General features: G+C 41.1%; 2 protein-coding genes across 2 annotated transcripts in view; one reads left to right on the top strand and one right to left on the bottom strand.

The window, feature by feature from the left end:
* Nucleotides 1-1,320: 1,320 nt before the first annotated feature.
* sanbr (SANT and BTB domain regulator of CSR) overlaps nt 1,321-23,790 on the bottom strand; it is a 31,536-nt gene continuing 9,066 nt past the window's right edge. Inside the window, exons 16-21 of the mRNA XM_084949059.1 lie at nt 6,905-6,990; nt 6,477-6,505; nt 3,368-3,441; nt 3,181-3,269; nt 2,815-2,897; nt 1,321-2,738 (exon numbers count right to left, since the gene is read on the bottom strand). Of these exons, the coding sequence (XP_084805185.1) occupies nt 2,702-2,738; nt 2,815-2,897; nt 3,181-3,269; nt 3,368-3,441; nt 6,477-6,505; nt 6,905-6,990 (398 nt within the window). The 3' untranslated portion in view covers nt 1,321-2,701. The remainder of the gene's footprint in view (nt 2,739-2,814; nt 2,898-3,180; nt 3,270-3,367; nt 3,442-6,476; nt 6,506-6,904; nt 6,991-23,790) is intronic.
* LOC146374527 (uncharacterized) lies at nt 10,440-23,526 on the top strand. The gene is made up of 2 exons (XM_084949061.1): nt 10,440-14,672; nt 19,091-23,526. Exons 1-2 carry the CDS (start codon nt 10,664-10,666, stop codon nt 22,954-22,956), a joined length of 7,875 nt encoding a protein of 2,624 aa, XP_084805187.1. The 5' UTR covers nt 10,440-10,663; the 3' UTR covers nt 22,957-23,526.

Genomic DNA, 23,790 nt, shown 5'->3' on the forward strand with positions numbered 1-23,790 from the left:
TGTTTACTTGTCCAACCCCACCTCCTACAGTGCAGGCTGCTTTCGCTTTCACTTACTATAAAAGACAATTTGCCACATGGCAGCTGGAGTAGAAGACATCTTGTGTCAGATTTGTTGTGTGAAACTAAAGCCAACCTAAACAGGTTTGTTGCGCTTTGACCCGATGCACTGTTAACCAACTCTGGAAAATGATTTCTGACCACATGGTCGTTAAGCATAGTGACTATTTTGTCCCATCTCCTGTTAGATCGCATACATCTACGTGTGAAGAGGAGCGTGCTTTGAAAAGGTTTGAAAACACAAATCCTAAAAAGAAAGCTCAGTGATGACGGATGGCATCCGTCACGCAGGCAACGCGACATCCAACCGTTTCCGCCTGGGCATCTTTAGCCAGGGTTGCTGCTGTGTAAGTGGACTCCTCCACTAATCCCTGTTAACATACTGGTATTAGATTAAAGGTTATGCTGACGCCGTGCCATTGAAAGTTGAAACGCTCGTCTTACGCAATCCCAACAATCTTGTCAGCTCTGATGTAACCAGAGAGCGAGATGGAATTCTAATTTCACTCAACTTTTCATTTCCTTGTGTCCCAGAGCCAGGCTTCAGAGGAATCTGCAGCAGTAACATTTTAGTTCTGCAGGTCTTGGCAGACTGAGCATCTCTGTCAGTTTGCCGTGTTTGCTTTGATGCTCTCGTATCCAACCATCTCTTTATCTCTGTGGGACCATAATTCAGTCCAGTTGTAACAGGACTCCCCCACCCCCCCTTCCTGACCCAGATCCACATCCTCAGCCATTCTTGGCATCTGCTGTTGAGGAGAAGATAGAACAGCTGGGGTAGCGCCTGCCCACAGGGGGAGAAAAAAAAAAAGCCCACATCACCTCCTCTACGCTTTATGCCCCGTTAAGCCCTGCTCTGGGTCTGTGTTGTGAGCAGCCAGGGTTATTAATACCCCTGTGAGTAAGTCTTACAGGAAGAGCCAGGTTAGCACGCCCATTGGTCAGTGCCTCTCATGCAGAGAGGAGCGGCGTGACCCCGAACCTAGTGGCACATACCAGCCCTCTCTGGGACTTTCACAGTTTCCACAAACTGCTCTGGCTTCTTTTCATACAGGAAACAACACTAACACTCTTTGCTAAAGCTGAGAACCAATCAAGTGCGTATTTGTCACCTGGTAGATTGTTGGAAAGGTGAGGTGAAAGGTCATAGCGAAACTGGGGCAAAGGTTGTGTCTTGGGAACCCGTAGTTATTCCCCCAGTGTGATTTGCTGCCACCCAGTGGATATAAACCAGAAACAAAAGTTCACATAAGGCTCTGAATGGATTTAGCCACTTGTATTTTATTGGCCTAGGTGTGGTACATGGCACAGTCACGTTCCAGTAAACACAGGAAAGACTAGAACTACATCTCTACCAGAACTTGGTGGAACAAATGTGGCATCCTTCTCACCTACAGAATGAGCTTTACACAGAACGCAGGCAGAATTACAGTGTAAATGTAAGGCTGGGTGTAAATTTCAGTTGATGCAGTAAAATTTCCATGCGACACATCTCTGACCTTCCACTATGGTGGAAATAAGATGTCAGTTTAAGAAGGTAACATCTTCAACTAGCCATCCAGGAAGATAATCACTGCCAGTTTAAGAAAATGATTTTTTTTTTTTCATAAATTTTTCTCATGACATCTTTTTGACCGATTTTCATATAACATATATCTCAATTTTACTTCTTAACCTCAAAATTAAATTTGATCTCAATTTAGCATTTAAAAAAAATGTCATTGGAGCTTTATACACACGTTTTCCAGTATCCCGATGTAGTTTTTTTCCTCAGTTCAAGTCAATTTGATTTATGCTTTTTTTTTCCTTTTTTTTTTTACATCAAAACTTTTTTCTGTTGTGGCATTTTTGTAATTTTACCTTTACTACTACATCCCATGTCCTGCTCTACTACATAAATGTAATTTTATTCTGTTACCAGGTGGTTGCCAAGCAACACGATGATATTGCATATCAAAATATTCACAACTATAACATCTGATGTAAATGAGATGCTACTGTTGTGAAACTGAAATGATAGGTGCATAAACACAAAGTGTGTCCTTTTAGTTGGTCAGTAGGTAGTTGTGTAATGTGATTACACCATAGTATCTGATATAGGTAAGAACTTATAGGCCCCTATAAGTTATAAGTTATAAGTTCTAAGATGTACCTGTGTGCCAAGTTTGGTTGATTAACTCCTGATTGTGTAGGACTAGGTGGACAGACAGAAACTATGTATTTTACAATAAGATGCATGTTTGTAATTGCTATGAAATATTTTCTGAAATACAAATGACTTTTTCTTTTCCCACTGGCATGAGTGGACTTCCATACATTTCTCCAGTTGCCTTCTGTAGAAATCCCCACCTGTCCGCCTTTGAAGAAACACTGAGGAAAGTCAAAGTGCATTTCTAATGAGCCGAGCTGGGTCCACAGTTCTGCTTGTTGTTTTTGTGGACTGGATGCAGCTGAACAAACACACAGTGGGCCGAGTGAGAGGGGATGTGGTTGACGGTGATCCATACATAGTCACCTGAGTTAAGCAGGGGCGGGGGGGCTGACAAGTGCTGGGGTTGAGGAGCGAGTCTCTGTCCTCTTCATCGGGTTTAATGCTGGTCTATTTAGCAGCTCCACTGCCTTTTTTCCCCCCATTAGCTTCTTTATGTTGTTCGGATTTGAGCGTAGCGTGTTTTAGACCTGCAGAGGTAAAGAAAGAAAAAAGTGCTTAGTTATTGAGTAAGACACCAGGGTGTGTGTAACACTGTAAATGTACCTGGGTGTCTTTTCTGAACTCTGTCTGACTTGAGAGGAGCTCCTAAATTGCACTTCAAGTCTGGAGTAGATCCCCCCTGCAGGCTGTAACACACACACACACACACACACACACACACACACACACACACACACACACACACACACACACACACACACACACACACACACACACAGAGAGAGAGAGAGTCCGGAAGAAAAACAATTCAACATGAGGCAGCTGCAAAAGCAAGGACAGCAGGTCTGACAGCTCAGCACCAATCTTGACCACATGATGTGAAGAAAGACAATAAATCCTGGTCAAAGTCACATTTCCTGCACCCTGACAATCAATCTCATTTTAGGTGTACAGTAAATAAACAGCCACCTCTTTAGTATCCTTGGATTTACTCTGTTCCTGGTCTCCAAACCTCATCTTTGTCAGGTAGCCAATGATCTCCACCATGCGGCGCTGGTCTGGTTAACATGCAAAGAAAGTGGTTAATGCAAGACTGAAAGAACGTAGTCTGACTCAGTGGCTTAAAATAGAAAAGCATCAATGAGTCCTCCTTTACCTTCTTCTCGCTGAGCGTCCTGGTTGTAGCGCATAGAGCGAGTGCTGTCCCACTTACTCTTCTGGACGCTTACTCTACAACACACACAAACACCCACAGAGCGAGCACCAGTTAACTTCAAACAGCAAACACGAGAAATAGATTATACGTTTTTTTTAAATCAATGTTATTGATCCAGATTTACAGCAGAGAAATTCGTTCAGAGTATGAATATGTTGTTATATCAGGTTGGTGCCGTACACTTTCAGCCCCACCTGGAACAAACAGGCACTGAAAAGGAGCAGCTTCCCCTTAACCACAGAGTATTTCCCAGGGTGAGTACCCAGCTTAAGGGGACTATCTCCAGTTAAGTGTGAGAAAAGGCAGCCAAGGACAATGTCCTGACCTGATTCTCCACACCTTACCTGGAACTCCTAAGTCAAAATAACTTGTGCCTGTGACGACAACCAATCAGGACACAGAGCGCCTTCCCACATGCAGTGAACATGGCGCAAACGCAGACTGAAGGAGAAACATTTCAAAACAAAACACTGCAACACACCTCTGACTAGTTGCTGTTGACATTCTTGCTACCAGAAGTCAGATCCTGCTAACTTCCACATAAAGATGGCAAAATGATTACTGACTGGGACTAATGTGTCTCAGAACAGTCACTATATCAACTTAAAATTAAACTTTATTTATATAGTACCAGATCCCAACAACAGTGGCCTCAGGACACTTTATACTGTAAGGCATAGTTCCTACAATAATACAGAGAAAACTCCAACAATCAAATGACCCCCTTCAAGTAAGCACCTGGTGACAGTGGGAAGAAAAAAATTCCCTTTTAACAGGAAGAAACCTCCGGCAGAACCAGGCTCAGGGAGGGGCGGGGCCATCTGCCACCACCGGCTGGGCATGAGGCAGGAGAAAAGAAACTGTGGAGGACAGCTTAGATTGATAATAACTAAGAATTAAATGCAGAGGGGTGTATAAACACAGAGAGTGGAAAGAGGTGAGTAAAGTATAAACAGTGCATCATGGGAAACCCCAAGAGCCTAAGCCTATTGCAGGGTAACTAAGGTAGGATTCTGGGTCACTTGATCCAGCCCTGACCATAAGCCTTATCAAAAAAGAAAGTTCTAATGTTAAAACCAGACTGGTTGGGCTGAAGGTCGGAGGTGGGTTTTGTGTAGCTATTTCCCTCACTGCCGGATTTCAAAAATGTCAGTTTGATTTTTGTGAAGGAGTCTGAAGCCACTGACTGGCCAATCGGTGGCATGCAGTCTGTTGATGTCTGTTTTCAAATTGATTTGGATCACTTGGAAACTCGGCTGAGAAACTACAAAAACATTACCTGGTACCAAGTACTACCATTAGAGCAGGGCGATATGACCAAAAATATTCATCACGATATACATTTGAAAATTTATATAACGATATAACTGATGATATAATTGACACTAGACAAAATACTTTACAACTCCACAACTTTATTAGTGCAAAAAACATCAATGTATTTTCACTTAAACAAGCAGCTGTTTTTTTATGTGCATTAAAGTTATATAAAATTGTAACAGTGCAAAATTTCTTGCTGACAGTTTAACCAAAAGGCATTTCCAGTGGAAATTGGCCGACATATCCTCAGCATAACCATGTATAATATCCACAAAACTTAAAAGAGGTTATACACACACAATACGGTAATATTATGTTGAAGCACAGTACGTATCACTCCGCGAGGCTCCTGACTACGATAGCCGTAATGCTCCGACAATCCATCAAGCGGTGCGGCTTCGTAGCTTAGCAAAGTCGTACTAAAACATTTGACAGATTTTCGAGCGCCGTGTACATAAAATCGTTTCGAGGTCAGTAAACACAACCAGAATTCATACATAAGGCACACGGGATTATAAGGGACACTGTTGATTTTCAAAAAAATCAAAGGATTGATTTTAAGTGTGCCATATTTTCCAAAAAACACTGTAATAACGACGGCCCGCTAGCATGCTCTACCAAAAATAGTGCTTTGTTGTGTATCTGACGGACGAAAGCTAAATCAGTTCCACACTGAAGTTGCAGCATTTTTACAAACCAATTCTGCTTCATCCGTTTCATTCAACGATCGCTTTCGCCCTCCTCATTCTCCGTCACTGCTATCCTTTTTCCGCCATGTGCGTATGAAAACAACGGCACTGCGCATGCGCGTTTTACCCATATTCTATCGCGGTATTCCATTTTCTTATCGTTGCCCAACATTATACCAGTATTAGTACCTGTGAACGGTATGATATGGCCCTAACTACCACCTAATGGAAAACCCTAAAAGCTGAGCTCAGCGGATCCACTGGTTTCTACCCAGGACTGGTTTACCTGTTGTAACTGTTTACCATCACCAGAGGGCACCAGCTGGTCTATGGGCTACTATCGTTCTCTGTGGCTCTTCTGCCACAGAAAAGATCCGAGTCATGCTAGACAAAGAAATTTTTAATTGAAGTGAAGTCTGGATAGCTTGAATACCCATAATGCTTTATTCCTTCTAGCCAAATATGCAAACAAACACAGGTGTGGCAACATGAATTCTGTTTCAGTCGGAGCCACGCCCAGTTTTAAAACACCAAGACTGTAAAGGCAATGACACACCCCTCACAACAGGACTTCAACAACAAGTTACTGAGTTACTGAGTTACTGTTATTAACCTCTGTCTCTCTTCCACAGCATGTCTTTTATCCTGTCTTCCTTCTCTCACCCCAACCGGTCGCAGCAGATGGCCGCCCCTCCCTGAGCCTGGTTCTGCCGGAGGTTTCTTCCTGTTAAAAGGGAGTTTTTCCTTCCCACTGTCGCCAAAGTGCTTGCTCATAGGGGGTCATATGATTGTTGGGTTTTTCTCTGTATCTATGAAGCGCCTTGAGGCGACTTTTGTTGTGATTTGGCGCTATATAAATAAAATTGAATTGAATTGAACATGGTGGCTTCATCCATCTTTTCTATACAGTCTATGAATGTGATTAATACAAAGTGCTGAACCCTTATATTAGCTCCAGCTACATTTTAAAGAATTAAACTTCAATGCACAGCTACTGCTTAGCAAATTTGTAAGTAGGATAAACATGTAGATCTACTCACGTGAAAGGCGTGTTGTCCCTGGTCTGTGACTGAGGGAGGAAAAAAAGCACATTCTGAAGACAAAATAATGAATGTTGTAAAATTGAAGTAAAAAAGATAAGCAACAATTATGACAGAATATCTAAAAGGAAGTGTAAGTCAGTGTGTGAGATCTTTTTATGGACACACAATAAGATATTGTGGAGTATCAATAATAAATCCAGCTTTTTCCTGTAGGATGTCCACTAATATCAGATATGCACCAAAATGCTACAAAGTCAGTTCTGTATCCATATTTAGGGCATTTCAGTTATTTATAAGACCCAGCTAAAAACAATTCATCCTGTTGTAGGTTACAAATAAGATGTGTCAGATATTTGGGTTGAACTCTGCCGTGTTTGACTCCACTAAGGAGCCGCAGTGAAATATTCATGAAACTGCTGACTCACTTTCTCAGATTTTTCTTTGCGTTGGAAGTTTGGCGAGGACAGCTGTTTTTTCAGAGGTCTGTGAGCCTTTTTGGCCTTCTTAGCAGCTGGAAAACAGAAAAACAGGATGAGATGTAGTGAAGGACTGCAGCGCCATCTGCAGGCTGAAAAGAGAAATGCCTTCAGTTTCCATTCTTAAGCTGTGATGACTAACAATGAAATGTTAAAAATAGATGAGGTGGTGGAGATGAGGGTGGAACAGCGGTGATGTGCTATGAATAGATCGTGTTTCGTCAAGTGTCCTCATTTTGCTTTAATCACTTAAAGAGGCGCTCTGTGACGAGAGGATTACAGGACTGTCGGGTTAAAGGAAATGAGTAAGCATAACATTATGCGATCATTAGTCAGAGCACATGGTAACATGAAGCCATCACGTGATTAAAACCAATCAGTGATGAAAATAGGATGACTTTGGGATTTTCAGCTCTCACACTGCCAACATCAAAAGCTACTTCTGATAAGCTGCCAGTTCAGCCCAGTATGTAACAGCCATGTATGTAAAGTTTCAGCATCTTGTGTTCTAAGCTTTTAACCTGTCAGTCAAACCTGTTTTGAAGACGAATAGGTGTGCCACTTTTTTCTGTCCAGCGATTCGTATTAAAAACTTAACGTCTGAATTGCTCCTCCTATTTCTAAGTTCTAACAATATCTCTTCTTAAGCTCTTTATTAAGACCAGAGTAAACTAAATGGATGAATGGACACTAGAAACAATGCTCAGAGAGTAAAATATCTCTTATTTTATGATGAGCCTCATCTATTTGAACGACGCAGTGTCTGTTTTGTAAATCATCAGCCTTTTACATCTGAGAGGAAACAGTCAGCTTGAGGCTTCAGAAAGAGTCATCCCTACAGCTGCAACACCCAATACCAGTATACCTGGGACTTCTGATCCTCTCAGAAGTACTACCTGATGCAGCTAGTTTTGGGTACTATGATCACCAAGCATTTAAAAAATCTATTAGAGGATAATAAAGTGTTTTCACTAACTTGGCCAAAAAGAAAAACATATTTTAGCATATAAATTAGCACTCTCTTCTAAACAAGTCCTTCAGCATGCTGATGTTAAAAAAATATAATAAAAGGCATCTATCAAATTGCTAAAAGTACTAATTACACTGTATTTTAATTGTTTCTAGTACTTTAATTCTAGCAGTGTTTTTGTTTATGTAAAAGACAAAATATGTAAAACAATTAATAATGAATGAGTCTGTTCAATGAAAACACTTTACGAAAGAGAAAAAAATATCCAGCTGTAACTATAGCATGCATCAGCTCAGTAGTTGAGATCACAGCTCACTGCGAGGAAAGTCTTTATGCTGGTACACAAATGAGCCTCGAAACTTCAACTAAACTGTCACTGCGAGGCAGAGCTGTGGTGGTAAGAAGGACAATGTCAAGCACAATGAAACCTCTGCACAAGCATTTTCCTGACAGGAACAGATCCATTATTACTATTATTATAAGATTATTTCATGTATCACAGATTATCATCACATATTATTGTTACTTCCTACATCCACCTATGAAAGTACTAAAGAAGAAGCTGAAGGCTCCAAGATAAGCTCTTTGTCTATAGAAAGGATGTAGCCCTGAATTTATGAGACAGGTAAAGATACCAAAATACAAAAAAAGATTTAAAAAAAAAAGCTACATGAAAATGTAAATGTAACACATGTATAAAATATATAGAATTAAAAAAAACATAAGAATACAATAAAAAAAAAGTTAATAAACATAAAGATCTATAAACATATGTACAAAAAACAAAATATGTACTGAACTCCTGCTTTAAACATGTTTCCCAATGAAGGTAAATCAGATGTTGTCCTGACTGTGTGACTAAATTTTGTGCTGAAAGCATCAAAATCAGATTTTACTTCATACACCTTTTTCAGGGTGACATTCAAGCAATTTGTAAGCACTATCAATCTCCATCTTCAAGCTTTTCCAGCACATTACCAAAAAAGGATGACTATTTCACTTCGCATCACCTCAGTAAGATCATGAGAAAGGCCAAATTAATAAGTCTTCTCATCAGATATTTATGCTTCTTTCTTACGTGACACAAAAGAATAGGAGACAGATGTTTGCTTGTCTTTTTTCATTCATTCAAAACTAACTGTAAGATGCTTAACTACATTGCAGTCTGTGTTATTGCTGAAGTCCTAAATTAATCACTTTTAAAGTGTTTGTGCTAATAACATCATGTACAGTAAGACAGGCACATAGAACAGCACTGACTGGGAGAAGCTTTGAACAGATGACATACTCAGTTCAATTCAACATATAAGACTTGAAGAATGCACAAGCATCTTTCAAAAACCTATTTAATCTAACATCTGTGATATTATTATATACAATTATAATGTATTGTTCATCTCCCTTAAACAAACAGGCAGCCTTAAGGTATGAAATATTCATTTGTCTACTGTTTCAGTGGCTGATAGTGTCCCACAGGCCTTAATGTGAGTTTGAAGCCATTATAATGTTTAAGTTGTTTAACGATAAACAGATTTTGAATGAAAGCGAGGGAACTTCGGTAGCATAAAAAAGTCTATATTCTTTGTGTCCATATGGATCAGCCATATTACCATTATTTCCCCCTAAGGTTGCCAAAAGCACCAAGTTAAAACTTGAAAAAACTGCAGCAATACACAAAAATATAATCAATATTCTATTTATTCGGTGACAACGCCGCTTTTAGCCTTCAATCAGAAAGCCTTAAGTTGGCTAGTTAAGCATCGGGCTAACGTTTAAAGCGTTCACTTTGGGGAAGTAACTCGCAATACTGCTACTGCTGTGTAATCTTGGTTAAATTCACAGCATATTCCATAAATTACCCTGCAATAACTAACTGTTATAATAGCGGCACCGTATTGCATCACACTGAGTACATTTCAATCATTTATCCCGGAGTTTGCTAGCTAGCAAAATAATAAAAACAATTTCAAAAATTAGCATGTGTAACGTACACACTCGAGAAAATTATTTACTAGTACTTACGCAAACTCCCCCATTGTGAAAACGTACAAATCCATCTTGCAGACTCCTTGTATTTTTCGTTTTCCAGCAAACAGTCATTAAAACGGCCTCCAGGCACGTTAGTGCGCTCACCCCCGACTGTTCGGGGAGGGAGGGGGGTCACACATTGAAGAGACAACGTGCAGAGCTACAAGGCAGCCCAGGCAAAGAAATGTTGGTTTTAGACTTCTGTATCTGATAAGAAAACTATTCAAAATCAGATAGTGATTTATGGTGAATGAAATACGGTTACAGTTTCACGAAGTTTTAAGCACCAAATCCGAAATCCACGCACTACGATATTAAACTCCAAGATTCTTCATTACTTTATACAGAAAAGCTGGATATGGTATGCAGAAAAAACAACAACAACAACAACAAAACAAATACAAATAAACGAAAAAAAGTTTTGTAACTGTCAGTTTCCTTTTAAAATTCTTAGTGTGAACAACATTACACAAACAACCACGTGTGTGCGCATGCGCGCACATATTAGAACGCTTTGATTCCACGTGACGCGGTAACTTTGCTTTGATCCTTTCTGACGTGGCAACTTTGCTTTGATCCTTTCTCACGTGGCAACTTTGCTTTGATCCCAAAACACATAAATAGGAGCGCTCACCTATTATACTTTATCGCTTAACGGACATTGACCTGACAGCAACGAAAACCCTTTTGAGAAGTTTTGAGAGCATTTTATGACAGAAACCAAAACAAGTTCAGTTTTGTTTCTCACCAATTCACAAAACAAGCAGACACGTTACACCATGTCAGCCAACCCATCCTTTGGCTCGGATGAGCTTGAAATAAGTCGTGGATCAGAAAAATTCAACTGCAGTTTCCAACACTCAGTTGAATTTCCACAAAAAGAAAACGTCAACACCTCAGCAAACCCATCTTCCTCTGAAGATGATGTTGAAATATCATCTTCCTCTGAAGATGATGTTGAAATATCATCTTCCTCTGAAGATGATGTTGAAATATCATCTTCCTCTGAAGATGATTCTGAAATATCATCTTCCTCTGAAGGTGATCTTGAAATACCTGAAGGGACCATTTTGGGAGATCACCACGTGGTAGAGGCTTTCCTTGGGGAAGGAGGCTTTGGTGTTGTGACCAAATGTCGCAATACAAAAAACAACCAAACTGTGGCTATCAAAGTCAACAAGGGCGACCCTAAAATTCAGCAACAGGCAAAACTGGAAATTTTCATCCTGGAGCAGCTGCGACGCTTGGATCCAGACAGGTGCAACATTGTTGAATGGAACGGCTATTTCCTCGATGGAGAGCGCATTTGCTTAAATTTTGAACTCCTCGACCAAAGCCTGTGGGACTACATAGGGGACCGGAATAACCAGGGTCTCCCAATAAGAGAACTCAGTCCCATTTTGCATCAGCTCGCAAATGCTCTGTTCCACCTGGGTTCTGTGGGAATAGTGCATGCTGACCTCAAATCTGGAAACATAATGGTTGTGAATCGCCATGAGTCTCCCGTCAAAGTCAAACTTATAGACTTTGGCCTCGCACGTCCCGCTTCTGCACTGATTCCTGGTCGCCGTGCGGGGACGGTTGGTTTTTGTGCACCCGAGGTTATGCTTGGCATTCCATGTGATAAAGCAATTGACATGTGGGCTCTGGGGCTGGTAGCTGTGGAGCTTGCTACAGGGGTGCCTCTCTATCCTGGGGAAGACAATTATGATGTTTTGAGATTCATAACTGAAACCCAGGGTCAGCTACCAGATCATCTTCTAGATTCTGGCTTGTACACTGATTGGTATTTCATCGAGGATAACTACAACGAACAGCGCTGGACATTTAAGACCAAAGAACAATTTCAATGCCAGACAAGTTATCAGTCCAAGGAAACTCGATATATAAAACTTAAGTGTCTCGATGACCTTGAAAAACCAATGAAGGTTAGGCGAGGACCTGAAAATGGCCAACAATTACTTGTCAGGCTAATCAAACAGATGTTGGCCTTGGATGCAAATCAGCGCATAAAACCCTCGGAGGTTTTGAAGCATCCCTTTTTCAACACTGGCCTCTCAGGGAGAGCCCCCTGCACTGACATGAATAGCACAGGGGGAGAAAACCTTGTGCTCTCTCAGCAGCCTTCAAGCTGGGAAAGTCATGGATCGCAGAAATTCAACTGCAGTTTCCAAAACTCAGTTGAATTTCCTCAAAAAGGAAACGTCAACACCTCAGCAAACCCATCTTCCTCTGAAGATGATGTTGAAATATCATCTTCCTCTGAAGATGATGTTGAAATATCATCTTCCTCTGAAGATGATGTTGAAATATCATCTTCCTCTGAAGATGATTCTGAAATATCATCTTCCTCTGAAGGTGATCTTGAAATACCTGAAGGGACCATTTTGGGAGATCACCACGTGGTAGAGGCTTTCCTTGGGGAAGGAGGCTTTGGTGTTGTGACCAAATGTCGCAATACAAAAAACAACCAAACTGTGGCTATCAAAGTCAACAAGGGCGACCCTAAAATTCAGCAACAGGCAAAACTGGAAATTTTCATCCTGGAGCAGCTGCGACGCTTGGATCCAGACAGGTGCAACATTGTTGAATGGAACGGCTATTTCCTCGATGGAGAGCGTATTTGCTTAAATTTTGAACTCCTCGACCAAAGCCTGTGGGACTACATAGGGGACCGGAATAACCAGGGTCTCCCAATAAGAGAACTCAGTCCCATTTTGCATCAGCTCGCAAATGCTCTGTTCCACCTGGGTTCTGTGGGAATAGTGCATGCTGACCTCAAATCTGGAAACATAATGGTTGTGAATCGCCATGAGTCTCCCGTCAAAGTCAAACTTATAGACTTTGGCCTCGCACGTCCCGCTTCTGCACTGATTCCTGGTCGCCGTGCGGGGACGGTTGGTTTTTGTGCACCCGAGGTTATGCTTGGCATTCCATGTGATAAAGCAATTGACATGTGGGCTCTGGGGCTGGTAGCTGTGGAGCTTGCTACAGGGGTGCCTCTCTATCCTGGGGAAGACAATTATGATGTTTTGAGATTCATAACTGAAACCCAGGGTCAGCTACCAGATCATCTTCTAGATTCTGGCTTGTACACTGATTGGTATTTCATCGAGGATAACTACAACGAACAGCGCTGGACATTTAAGACCAAAGAACAATTTCAATGCCAGACAGGTTATCAATCCAAGGAAACTCGATATATAAAACTTAAGTGTCTCGATGACCTTGAAAAACCAATGAAGGTTAGGCGAGGACCTGAAAATGGCCAACAATTACTTGTCAGGCTAATCAAACAGATGTTGGCCTTGGATGCAAATCAGCGCATAAAACCCTCGGAGGTTTTGAAGCATCCCTTTTTCAACACTGGCCTCTCAGGGAGAGCCCCCTGCACTGACATGAATAGCACAGGGGGAGAAAACCTTGTGCTCTCTCAGCAGCCTTCAAGCTGGGAAAGTCATGGATCGCAGAAATTCAACTGCAGTTTCCAAAACTCAGTTGAATTTCCTCAAAAAGGACACGTCAACACCTCAGCAAACCCATCTTCCTCTGAAGATGATGTTGAAATATCATCTTCCTCTGAAGATGATGTTGAAATATCATCTTCCTCTGAAGATGATGTTGAAATATCATCTTCCTCTGAAGATGATTCTGAAATATCATCTTCCTCTGAAGATGATTCTGAAATATCATCTTCCTCTGAAGGTGATCTTGAAATACCTGAAGGGACCATTTTGGGAGATCACCACGTGGTAGAGGCTTTCCTTGGGGAAGGAGGCTTTGGTGTTGTGACCAAATGTCGCAATACAAAAAACAACCAAACTGTGGCTATCAAAGTCAACAAGGGCGACCCTAAAATTCAGCAACAGGCAAAACTGGAAATTTTCATCCTGGAGCAGCTGCGACGCTTGGATCCAGACAGGTGCAACATTGTTGAATGGAACGGCTATTTCCTCGATGGAGAGCGTATTTGCTTAAATTTTGAACTCCTCGACCAAAGCCTGTGGGACTACATAGGGGACCGGAATAACCAGGGTCTCCCAATAAGAGAACTCAGTCCCATTTTGCATCAGCTCGCAAATGCTCTGTTCCACCTGGGTTCTGTGGGAATAGTGCACGCTGACCTCAAATCTGGAAACATAATGGTTGTGAATCGCCATGAGTCTCCCGTCAAAGTCAAACTTATAGACTTTGGCCTCGCACGTCCCGCTTCTGCACTGATTCCTGGTCGCCGTGCGGGGACGGTTGGTTTTTGTGCACCCGAGGTTATGCTTGGCATTCCATGTGATAAAGCAATTGACATGTGGGCTCTGGGGCTGGTAGCTGTGGAGCTTGCTACAGGGGTGCCTCTCTATCCTGGGGAAGACAATTATGATGTTTTGAGATTCATAACTGAAACCCAGGGTCAGCTACCAGATCATCTTCTAGATTCTGGCTTGTACACTGATTGGTATTTCATCAAAGATAACTACAACGAACAGCGCTGGACATTTAAGACCAAAGAACAATTTCAATGCCAGACAGGTTATCAATCCAAGGAAACTCGATATATAAAACTTAAGTGTCTCGATGACCTTGAAAAACTAATGAAGGTTAGGCGAGGACCTGAAAATGGCCAACAATTACTTGTCAGGCTAATCAAACAGATGTTGGCCTTGGATGCAAATCAGCGCATAACACCCTCGGAGGTTTTGAAGCATCCCTTTTTTCAACCCTGGCCTCTCTAGGAGACCATCCTGCACCGACATGAATAGCACAGGGGTATAAAAACCTTGTGCTTTCTCAGCAATCATCTGATTGTCTGGGTGTCCAAAACTCTAGGGAAGCTAGCAATTCTTGTGAACAAAAGCCCAAAGTAATAACAACAACAAAAACAAACAATGAATAAGGTCTTAAACTTTGGCACAATTGGGCTTAAAAACCATTCACTAATCACTCCATATTCAAAGCGGAGCAGCAGTCAACTTACCATCACATCAGTCCTTCAATCAGACCTACAACAAATGTCTTCCTTCTCTCACCCCAACCGGTCGCAGCAGATGGCCGCCCCTCCCTGAGCCTGGTTCTGCTGGAGGTTTCTTCCTTTCAAAAGGGAGTTTTTCCTCCCCACTGTCGCCAAAGTGCTTGCTCATAGGGGGTCATATGATTGTTGGGTTCTCTGTATGTATTATTGTACCATACAATAATACCATCTACCATCTACCATACAATAATACATACAGCCTTGAAGTGACTGATGGTGTGATTTGCTGCTATATCAATAAAATTGAATTGAATTGAATTCAAGATGAATTTGGAACTAATTGGAAATAAACTGGATATTAATTAATTAATTTGAGCATCAAATAATTGTTGTTTGTAATTCTTTATAAATATAGTGCTACTCTTCTACTGTTTAAATTGCTACTGTTTAAAACTGACTCGTTTATTCATTCACTCGAGCATAAAAACACACAGACACACACACACACACACACATATACCAGTCAGTGCTTACATACTAGGTCTTTCCCCTACTTTTTCATGCTCACTGGTACAAATGCCTGTTACTAGAGCTAAATGCTATCAGTGTACTCTCACAGTTATCGAACTGTACAAATGCATACAAAATAACGCTCACGTAAACATAACTGTGCACTAGTTTGCCCTTATTGCTGCAGTTTGTTTTAAATCACTTTGAATAAAGCTCAGCTTCTCTCAAGCTCTCTCTTTCACACACACACACACACACACACACACACACACACACACACAAAACCTGTCAGTCAAACCTGTTTTGAAGATGAATAGGTGTGCCACTTTCTTCTGTCCATATTCCAAACTTAAAGTCTGAATCGCTCCTCCTCTTTCTAGGTTCTAACAATATCTCTTCTTAAGATCGTATTTAAGACCAGAGTAAACTAAATGGATGAATGGAAACTAGGAACAATGTTTGGAGAGTAAAGTATCTCTTATTTTAAGCCTCATCTATTTAAACAATGTGGTGTCTGTTTTGTAAATCATCAGCTTTTTACAGCTGAGAGGAAACAGTCAGCTGGAGGTTTCAGAAAGAGTCATCCCTACAGCTGCAACCCCCAATACCAGTATACCTGGGACTTCTGATCCTCTCCAGATACACAGGGAAGTACCTGATGCAGCTCATTTTGGTACTGCGATCACCAAGCATTTAGAAACTCTATTAGAGGATAATAAAGTGTTTTCATATTCTTGACCAAGCAGAAAAACATATTTTAGCATATAAATTAGCACTCTCTTCTAAACAAGTCCTTCAGCATGCTGATGTTAAAAATATAATAAAAGGCATCTATCAAATTGTTAAAAGTACTAATTACAGTGTATTTTAATTGTTTCTAGTACTTTAATTCAAGCGTATCACTGCATTGAGAAATGGGTGGTTATCTGTTGGATAATGGGATTAAGCAGTGTTTTTGTTGACGTTCATAAAAGATAAAATATGTAAAACAATTAATAATGAACGATGTTTAAACACTTTACGAAAGAGAAAAAAATATCCAGCTGCAACTATAGCATGCATCAGCTCAGTAGTTGAGATCACAGCTCACTGCGAGGAAAGTCTTTATGCTGGTACACAAATGAGCCTCGAAACTGCAACTAAACTGTCACTGCGAGGCAGAGCTGTGGTGGTAATAAGGACAATGTCAAGCACAATGAAACCTCTGCACAAGCATTTTCCTGACAGGAACAGATCCATTATTACTATTATTATAAGATTATTTCATGTATCACAGATTATCATCACATATTATTGTTACTTCCTACATCCACCTATGAAAGTACTAAAGAAGAAGCTGAAGGCTCCAAGATAAGCTCTTTGTCTATAGAAAGGATGTAGCCCTGAATTTATGAGACAGGTAAAGATACCAAAATACAAAAAAAGATTTTTAAAAAAAAGCTACATGAAAATGTAAATGTAACACATGTATAAAATATATAGAATTAAAAAAACATAAGAATACAATAAAAAAAAGTTAATAAACATAAAGATCTATAAACATATGTACAAAAAACAAAATATGTACTGAACTCCTGCTTTAAACATGTTTCCCAATGAAGGTAAATCAGATGTTGTCCTGACTGTGTGACTAAATTTTGTGCTGAAAGCATCAAAATCAGATTTTACTTCATACACCTTTTTCAGGGTGACATTCAAGCAATTTGTAAGCACTATCAATCTCCATCTTCAAGCTTTTCCAGCACATTACCAAAAAAGGATGACTATTTCACTTCGCATCACCTCAGTAAGATCATGAGAAAGGCCAAATTAATAAGTCTTCTCATCAGATATTTATGCTTCTTTCTTACGTGACACAAAAGAATAGGAGACAGATGTTTGCTTGTCTTTTTTCATTCATTCAAAACTAACTGTAAGATGCTTAACTACATTGCAGTCTGTGTTATTGCTGAAGTCCTAAATTAATCACTTTTAAAGTGTTTGTGCTAATAACATCATGTACAGTAAGACAGGCACATAGAACAGCACTGACTGGGAGAAGCTTTGAACAGATGACATACTCAGTTCAATTCAACATATAAGACTTGAAGAATGCACAAGCATCTTTCAAAAACCTATTTAATCTAACATCTGTGATATTATTATATACAATTATAATGTATTGTTCATCTCCCTTAAACAAACAGGCAGCCTTAAGGTATGAAATATTCATTTGTCTACTGTTTCAGTGGCTGATAGTGTCCCACAGGCCTTAATGTGAGTTTGAAGCCATTATAATGTTTAAGTTGTTTAACGATAAACAGATTTTGAATGAAAGCGAGGGAACTTCGGTAGCATAAAAAAGTCTATATTCTTTGTGTCCATATGGATCAGCCATATTACCATTATTTCCCCCTAAGGTTGCCAAAAGCACCAAGTTAAAACTTGAAAAAACTGCAGCAATACACAAAAATATAATCAATATTCTATTTATTCGGTGACAACGCCGCTTTTAGCCTTCAATCAGAAAACCTTAAGTTGGCTAGTTAAGCATCGGGCTAACGTTTAAAGCGTTCACTTTGGGGAAGTAACTCGCAATACTGCTACTGCTGTGTAATCTTGGTTAAATTCACAGCATATTCCATAAATTACCCTGCAATAACTAACTGTTATAATAGCGGCACCGTATTGCATCACACTGAGTACATTTCAATCATTTATCCCGGAGTTTGCTAGCTAGCAAAATAATAAAAACAATTTCAAAAATTAGCATGTGTAACGTACACACTCGAGAAAATTATTTACTAGTACTTACGCAAACTCCCCCATTGTGAAAACGTACAAATCCATCTTGCAGACTCCTTGTATTTTTCGTTTTCCAGCAAACAGTCATTAAAACGGCCTCCAGGCACGTTAGTGCGCTCACCCCCGACTGTTCGGGGAGGGAGGGGGGTCACACATTGAAGAGACAACGTGCAGAGCTACAAGGCAGCCCAGGCAGAGAAATGTTGGTTTTAGACTTCTGTATCTGATAAGAAAACTATTCAAAATCAGATAGTGATTTATGGTGAATGAAATACGGTTACAGTTTCACGAAGTTTTAAGCACCAAATCCGAAATCCACGCACTACAATATTAAAATCCAAGATTCTTCATTACTTTATACAGAAAAGCTGGATATGGTATGCAGAAAAAACAACAACAACAAAACAAATACAAATAAACGAAAAAAAGTTTTGTAACTGTCAGTTTCCTTTTAAAATTCTTAGTGTGAACAACATTACACAAACAACCACGTGTGTGCGCATGCGCGCACATATTAGAACGCTTTGATTCCACGTGACGCGGTAACTTTTCTTTGATCCTTTCTGACGTGGCAACTTTGCTTTGATCCTTTCTCACGTGGCAACTTTGCTTTGATCCCAAAACACATAAATAGGAGCGCTCACCTATTATACTTTATCGCTTAACGGACATTGACCTGACAGCAACGAAAACCCTTTTGAGAAGTTTTGAGAGCATTTTATGACAGAAACCAAAACAAGTTCAGTTTTGTTTCTCACCAATTCACAAAACAAGCAGACACGTTACACCATGTCAGCCAACCCATCCTTTGGCTCGGATGAGCTTGAAATAAGTCGTGGATCAGAAAAATTCAACTGCAGTTTCCAAAACTCAGTTGAATTTCCACAAAAAGAACACGTCAACACCTCAGCAAACCCATCTTCCTCTGAAGATGATGTTGAAATATCATCTTCCTCTGAAGATGATGTTGAAATATCATCTTCCTCTGAAGATGATTCTGAAATATCATCTTCCTCTGAAGGTGATCTTGAAATACCTGAAGGGACCATTTTGGGAGATCACCACGTGGTAGAGGCTTTCCTTGGGGAAGGAGGCTTTGGTGTTGTGACCAAATGTCGCAATACAAAAAACAACCAAACTGTGGCTATCAAAGTCAACAAGGGCGACCCTAAAATTCAGCAACAGGCAAAACTGGAAATTTTCATCCTGGAGCAGCTGCGACGCTTGGATCCAGACAGGTGCAACATTGTTGAATGGAACGGCTATTTCCTCGATGGAGAGCGCATTTGCTTAAATTTTGAACTCCTCGACCAAAGCCTGTGGGACTACATAGGGGACCGGAATAACCAGGGTCTCCCAATAAGAGAACTCAGTCCCATTTTGCATCAGCTCGCAAATGCTCTGTTCCACCTGGGTTCTGTGGGAATAGTGCATGCTGACCTCAAATCTGGAAACATAATGGTTGTGAATCGCCATGAGTCTCCCGTCAAAGTCAAACTTATAGACTTTGGCCTCGCACGTCCCGCTTCTGCACTGATTCCTGGTCGCTGTGCGGGGACGGTTGGTTTTTGTGCACCCGAGGTTATGCTTGGCATTCCATGTGATAAAGCAATTGACATGTGGGCTCTGGGGCTGGTAGCTGTGGAGCTTGCTACAGGGGTGCCTCTCTATCCTGGGGAAGACAATTATGATGTTTTGAGATTCATAACTGAAACCCAGGGTCAGCTACCAGATCATCTTCTAGATTCTGGCTTGTACACTGATTGGTATTTCATCGAGGATAACTACAACGAACAGCGCTGGACATTTAAGACCAAAGAACAATTTCAATGCCAGACAAGTTATCAGTCCAAGGAAACTCGATATATAAAACTTAAGTGTCTCGATGACCTTGAAAAACCAATGAAGGTTAGGCGAGGACCTGAAAATGGCCAACAATTACTTGTCAGGCTAATCAAACAGATGTTGGCCTTGGATGCAAATCAGCGCATAAAACCCTCAGAGGTTTTGAAGCATCCCTTTTTCAACACTGGCCTCTCAGGGAGAGCCCCCTGCACTGACATGAATAGCACAGGGGGAGAAAACCTTGTGCTCTCTCAGCAGCCTTCAAGCTGGGAAAGTCATGGATCGCAGAAATTCAACTGCAGTTTCCAAAACTCAGTTGAATTTCCTCAAAAAGGACACGTCAACACCTCACCAAACCCATCTTCCTCTGAAGATGATGTTGAAATATCATCTTCCTCTGAAGATGATGTTGAAATATCATCTTCCTCTGAAGATGATGTTGAAATATCATCTTCCTCTGAAGATGATGTTGAAATATCATCTTCCTCTGAAGATGATTCTGAAATATCATCTTCCTCTGAAGGTGATCTTGAAATACCTGAAGGGACCATTTTGGGAGATCACCACGTGGTAGAGGCTTTCCTTGGGGAAGGAGGCTTTGGTGTTGTGACCAAATGTCGCAATACAAAAAACAACCAAACTGTGGCTATCAAAGTCAACAAGGGCGACCCTAAAATTCAGCAACAGGCAAAACTGGAAATTTTCATCCTGGAGCAGCTGCGACGCTTGGATCCAGACAGGTGCAACATTGTTGAATGGAACGGCTATTTCCTCGATGGAGAGCGCATTTGCTTAAATTTTGAACTCCTCGACCAAAGCCTGTGGGACTACATAGGGGACCGGAATAACCAGGGTCTCCCAATAAGAGAACTCAGTCCCATTTTGCATCAGCTCGCAAATGCTCTGTTCCACCTGGGTTCTGTGGGAATAGTGCACGCTGACCTCAAATCTGGAAACATAATGGTTGTGAATCGCCATGAGTCTCCCGTCAAAGTCAAACTTATAGACTTTGGCCTCGCACGTCCCGCTTCTGCACTGATTCCTGGTCGCCGTGCGGGGACGGTTGGTTTTTGTGCACCCGAGGTTATGCTTGGCATTCCATGTGATAAAGCAATTGACATGTGGGCTCTGGGGCTGGTAGCTGTGGAGCTTGCTACAGGGGTGCCTCTCTATCCTGGGGAAGACAATTATGATGTTTTGAGATTCATAACTGAAACCCAGGGTCAGCTACCAGATCATCTTCTAGATTCTGGCTTGTACACTGATTGGTATTTCATCGAGGATAACTACAACGAACAGCGCTGGACATTTAAGACCAAAGAACAATTTCAATGCCAGACAGGTTATCAATCCAAGGAAACTCGATATATAAAACTTAAGTGTCTCGATGACCTTGAAAAACCAATGAAGGTTAGGCGAGGACCTGAAAATGGCCAACAATTACTTGTCAGGCTAATCAAACAGATGTTGGCCTTGGATGCAAATCAGCGCATAAAACCCTCGGAGGTTTTGAAGCATCCCTTTTTCAACACTGGCCTCTCAGGGAGAGCCCCCTGCACTGACATGAATAGCACAGGGGGAGAAAACCTTGTGCTCTCTCAGCAGCCTTCAAGCTGGGAAAGTCATGGATCGCAGAAATTCAACTGCAGTTTCCAAAACTCAGTTGAATTTCCTCAAAAAGGACACGTCAACACCTCAGCAAACCCATCTTCCTCTGAAGATGATGTTGAAATATCATCTTCCTCTGAAGATGATGTTGAAATATCATCTTCCTCTGAAGATGATTCTGAAATATCATCTTCCTCTGAAGATGTTTCTGAAATATCATCTTCCTCTGAAGGTGATCTTGAAATACCTGAAGGGACCATTTTGGGAGATCACCACGTGGTAGAGGCTTTCCTTGGGGAAGGAGGCTTTGGTGTTGTGACCAAATGTCGCAATACAAAAAACAACCAAACTGTGGCTATCAAAGTCAACAAGGGCGACCCTAAAATTCAGCAACAGGCAAAACTGGAAATTTTCATCCTGGAGCAGCTGCGACGCTTGGATCCAGACAGGTGCAACATTGTTGAATGGAACGGCTATTTCCTCGATGGAGAGCGTATTTGCTTAAATTTTGAACTCCTCGACCAAAGCCTGTGGGACTACATAGGGGACCGGAATAACCAGGGTCTCCCAATAAGAGAACTCAGTCCCATTTTGCATCAGCTCGCAAATGCTCTGTTCCACCTGGGTTCTGTGGGAATCGTGCATGCTGACCTCAAATCTGGAAACATAATGGTTGTGAATCGCCATGAGTCTCCCGTCAAAGTCAAACTTATAGACTTTGGCCTCGCACGTCCCGCTTCTGCACTGATTCCTGGTCGCCGTGCGGGGACGGTTGGTTTTTGTGCACCCGAGGTTATGCTTGGCATTCCATGTGATAAAGCAATTGACATGTGGGCTCTGGGGCTGGTAGCTGTGGAGCTTGCTACAGGGGTGCCTCTCTATCCTGGGGAAGACAATTATGATGTTTTGAGATTCATAACTGAAACCCAGGGTCAGCTACCAGATCATCTTCTAGATTCTGGCTTGTACACTGATTGGTATTTCATCGAGGATAACTACAACGAACAGCGCTGGACATTTAAGACCAAAGAACAATTTCAATGCCAGACAGGTTATCAATCCAAGGAAACTCGATATATAAAACTTAAGTGTCTCGATGACCTTGAAAAACCAATGAAGGTTAGGCGAGGACCTGAAAATGGCCAACAATTACTTGTCAGGCTAATCAAACAGATGTTGGCCTTGGATGCAAATCAGCGCATAAAACCCTCGGAGGTTTTGAAGCATCCCTTTTTCAACACTGGCCTCTCTAGGAGACCATCCTGCACCGACATGAATAGCACAGGGGTATAAAAACCTTGTGCTTTCTCAGCAATCATCTGATTGTCTGGGTGTCCAAAACTCTAGGGAAGCTAGCAATTCTTGTGAACAAAAGCCCAAAGTAATAACAACAACAAAAACAAACAATGAATAAGGTCTTAAACTTTGGCACAATTGGGCTTAAAAACCATTCACTAATCACTCCATATTCAAAGCGGAGCAGCAGTCAACTTACCATCACATCAGTCCTTCAATCAGACCTACAACAAATGTCTTCCTTCTCTCACCCCAACCGGTCGCAGCAGATGGCCGCCCCTCCCTGAGCCTGGTTCTGCTGGAGGTTTCTTCCTTTCAAAAGGGAGTTTTTCCTCCCCACTGTCGCCAAAGTGCTTGCTCATAGGGGGTCATATGATTGTTGGGTTCTCTGTATGTATTATTGTACCATACAATAATACCATCTACCATCTACCATACAATAATACATACAGCCTTGAAGTGACTGATGGTGTGATTTGCTGCTATATCAATAAAATTGAATTGAATTGAATTCAAGATGAATTTGGAACTAATTGGAAATAAACTGGATATTAATTAATTAATTTGAGCATCAAATAATTGTTGTTTGTAATTCTTTATAAATATAGTGCTACTCTTTTACTGTTTAAATTGCTACTGTTAAAACTGACTCGTTTATTCATACACTTGAGCATAAAAACACACACACACAGACACACACACACACACACACACATATACTGTACAGTACCAGTCAGTGCTCACATACTAGGTCTTTCCCCTACTTTTTCATGCTCACTGGTACAAATGCCTGTTACTAGAGCTAAATGCTATCAGTGTACTCTCACAGTT

Source organism: Perissodus microlepis, chromosome 13 (genome assembly GCF_051167445.1).
Source record: "Perissodus microlepis isolate ML-2025 ecotype Zambia chromosome 13, ASM5116744v1, whole genome shotgun sequence".
In the NCBI taxonomy this organism is placed as follows: domain Eukaryota; kingdom Metazoa; phylum Chordata; class Actinopteri; order Cichliformes; family Cichlidae; genus Perissodus; species Perissodus microlepis.

Excerpts from the sequence above, each read along its gene's own strand:
- LOC146374527 (XM_084949061.1), top strand. The coding sequence starts at position 10,664 with ATGACAGAAACCAAAACAAGTTCAGTTTTGTTTCTCACCAATTCACAA. Across the intron at positions 14,673-19,090 it reads TCCCTTTTTTCAACCCTGGC|TTCCACAAAAAGAACACGTC; the intron begins CTCTCTAGGAGA and ends ACTCAGTTGAAT.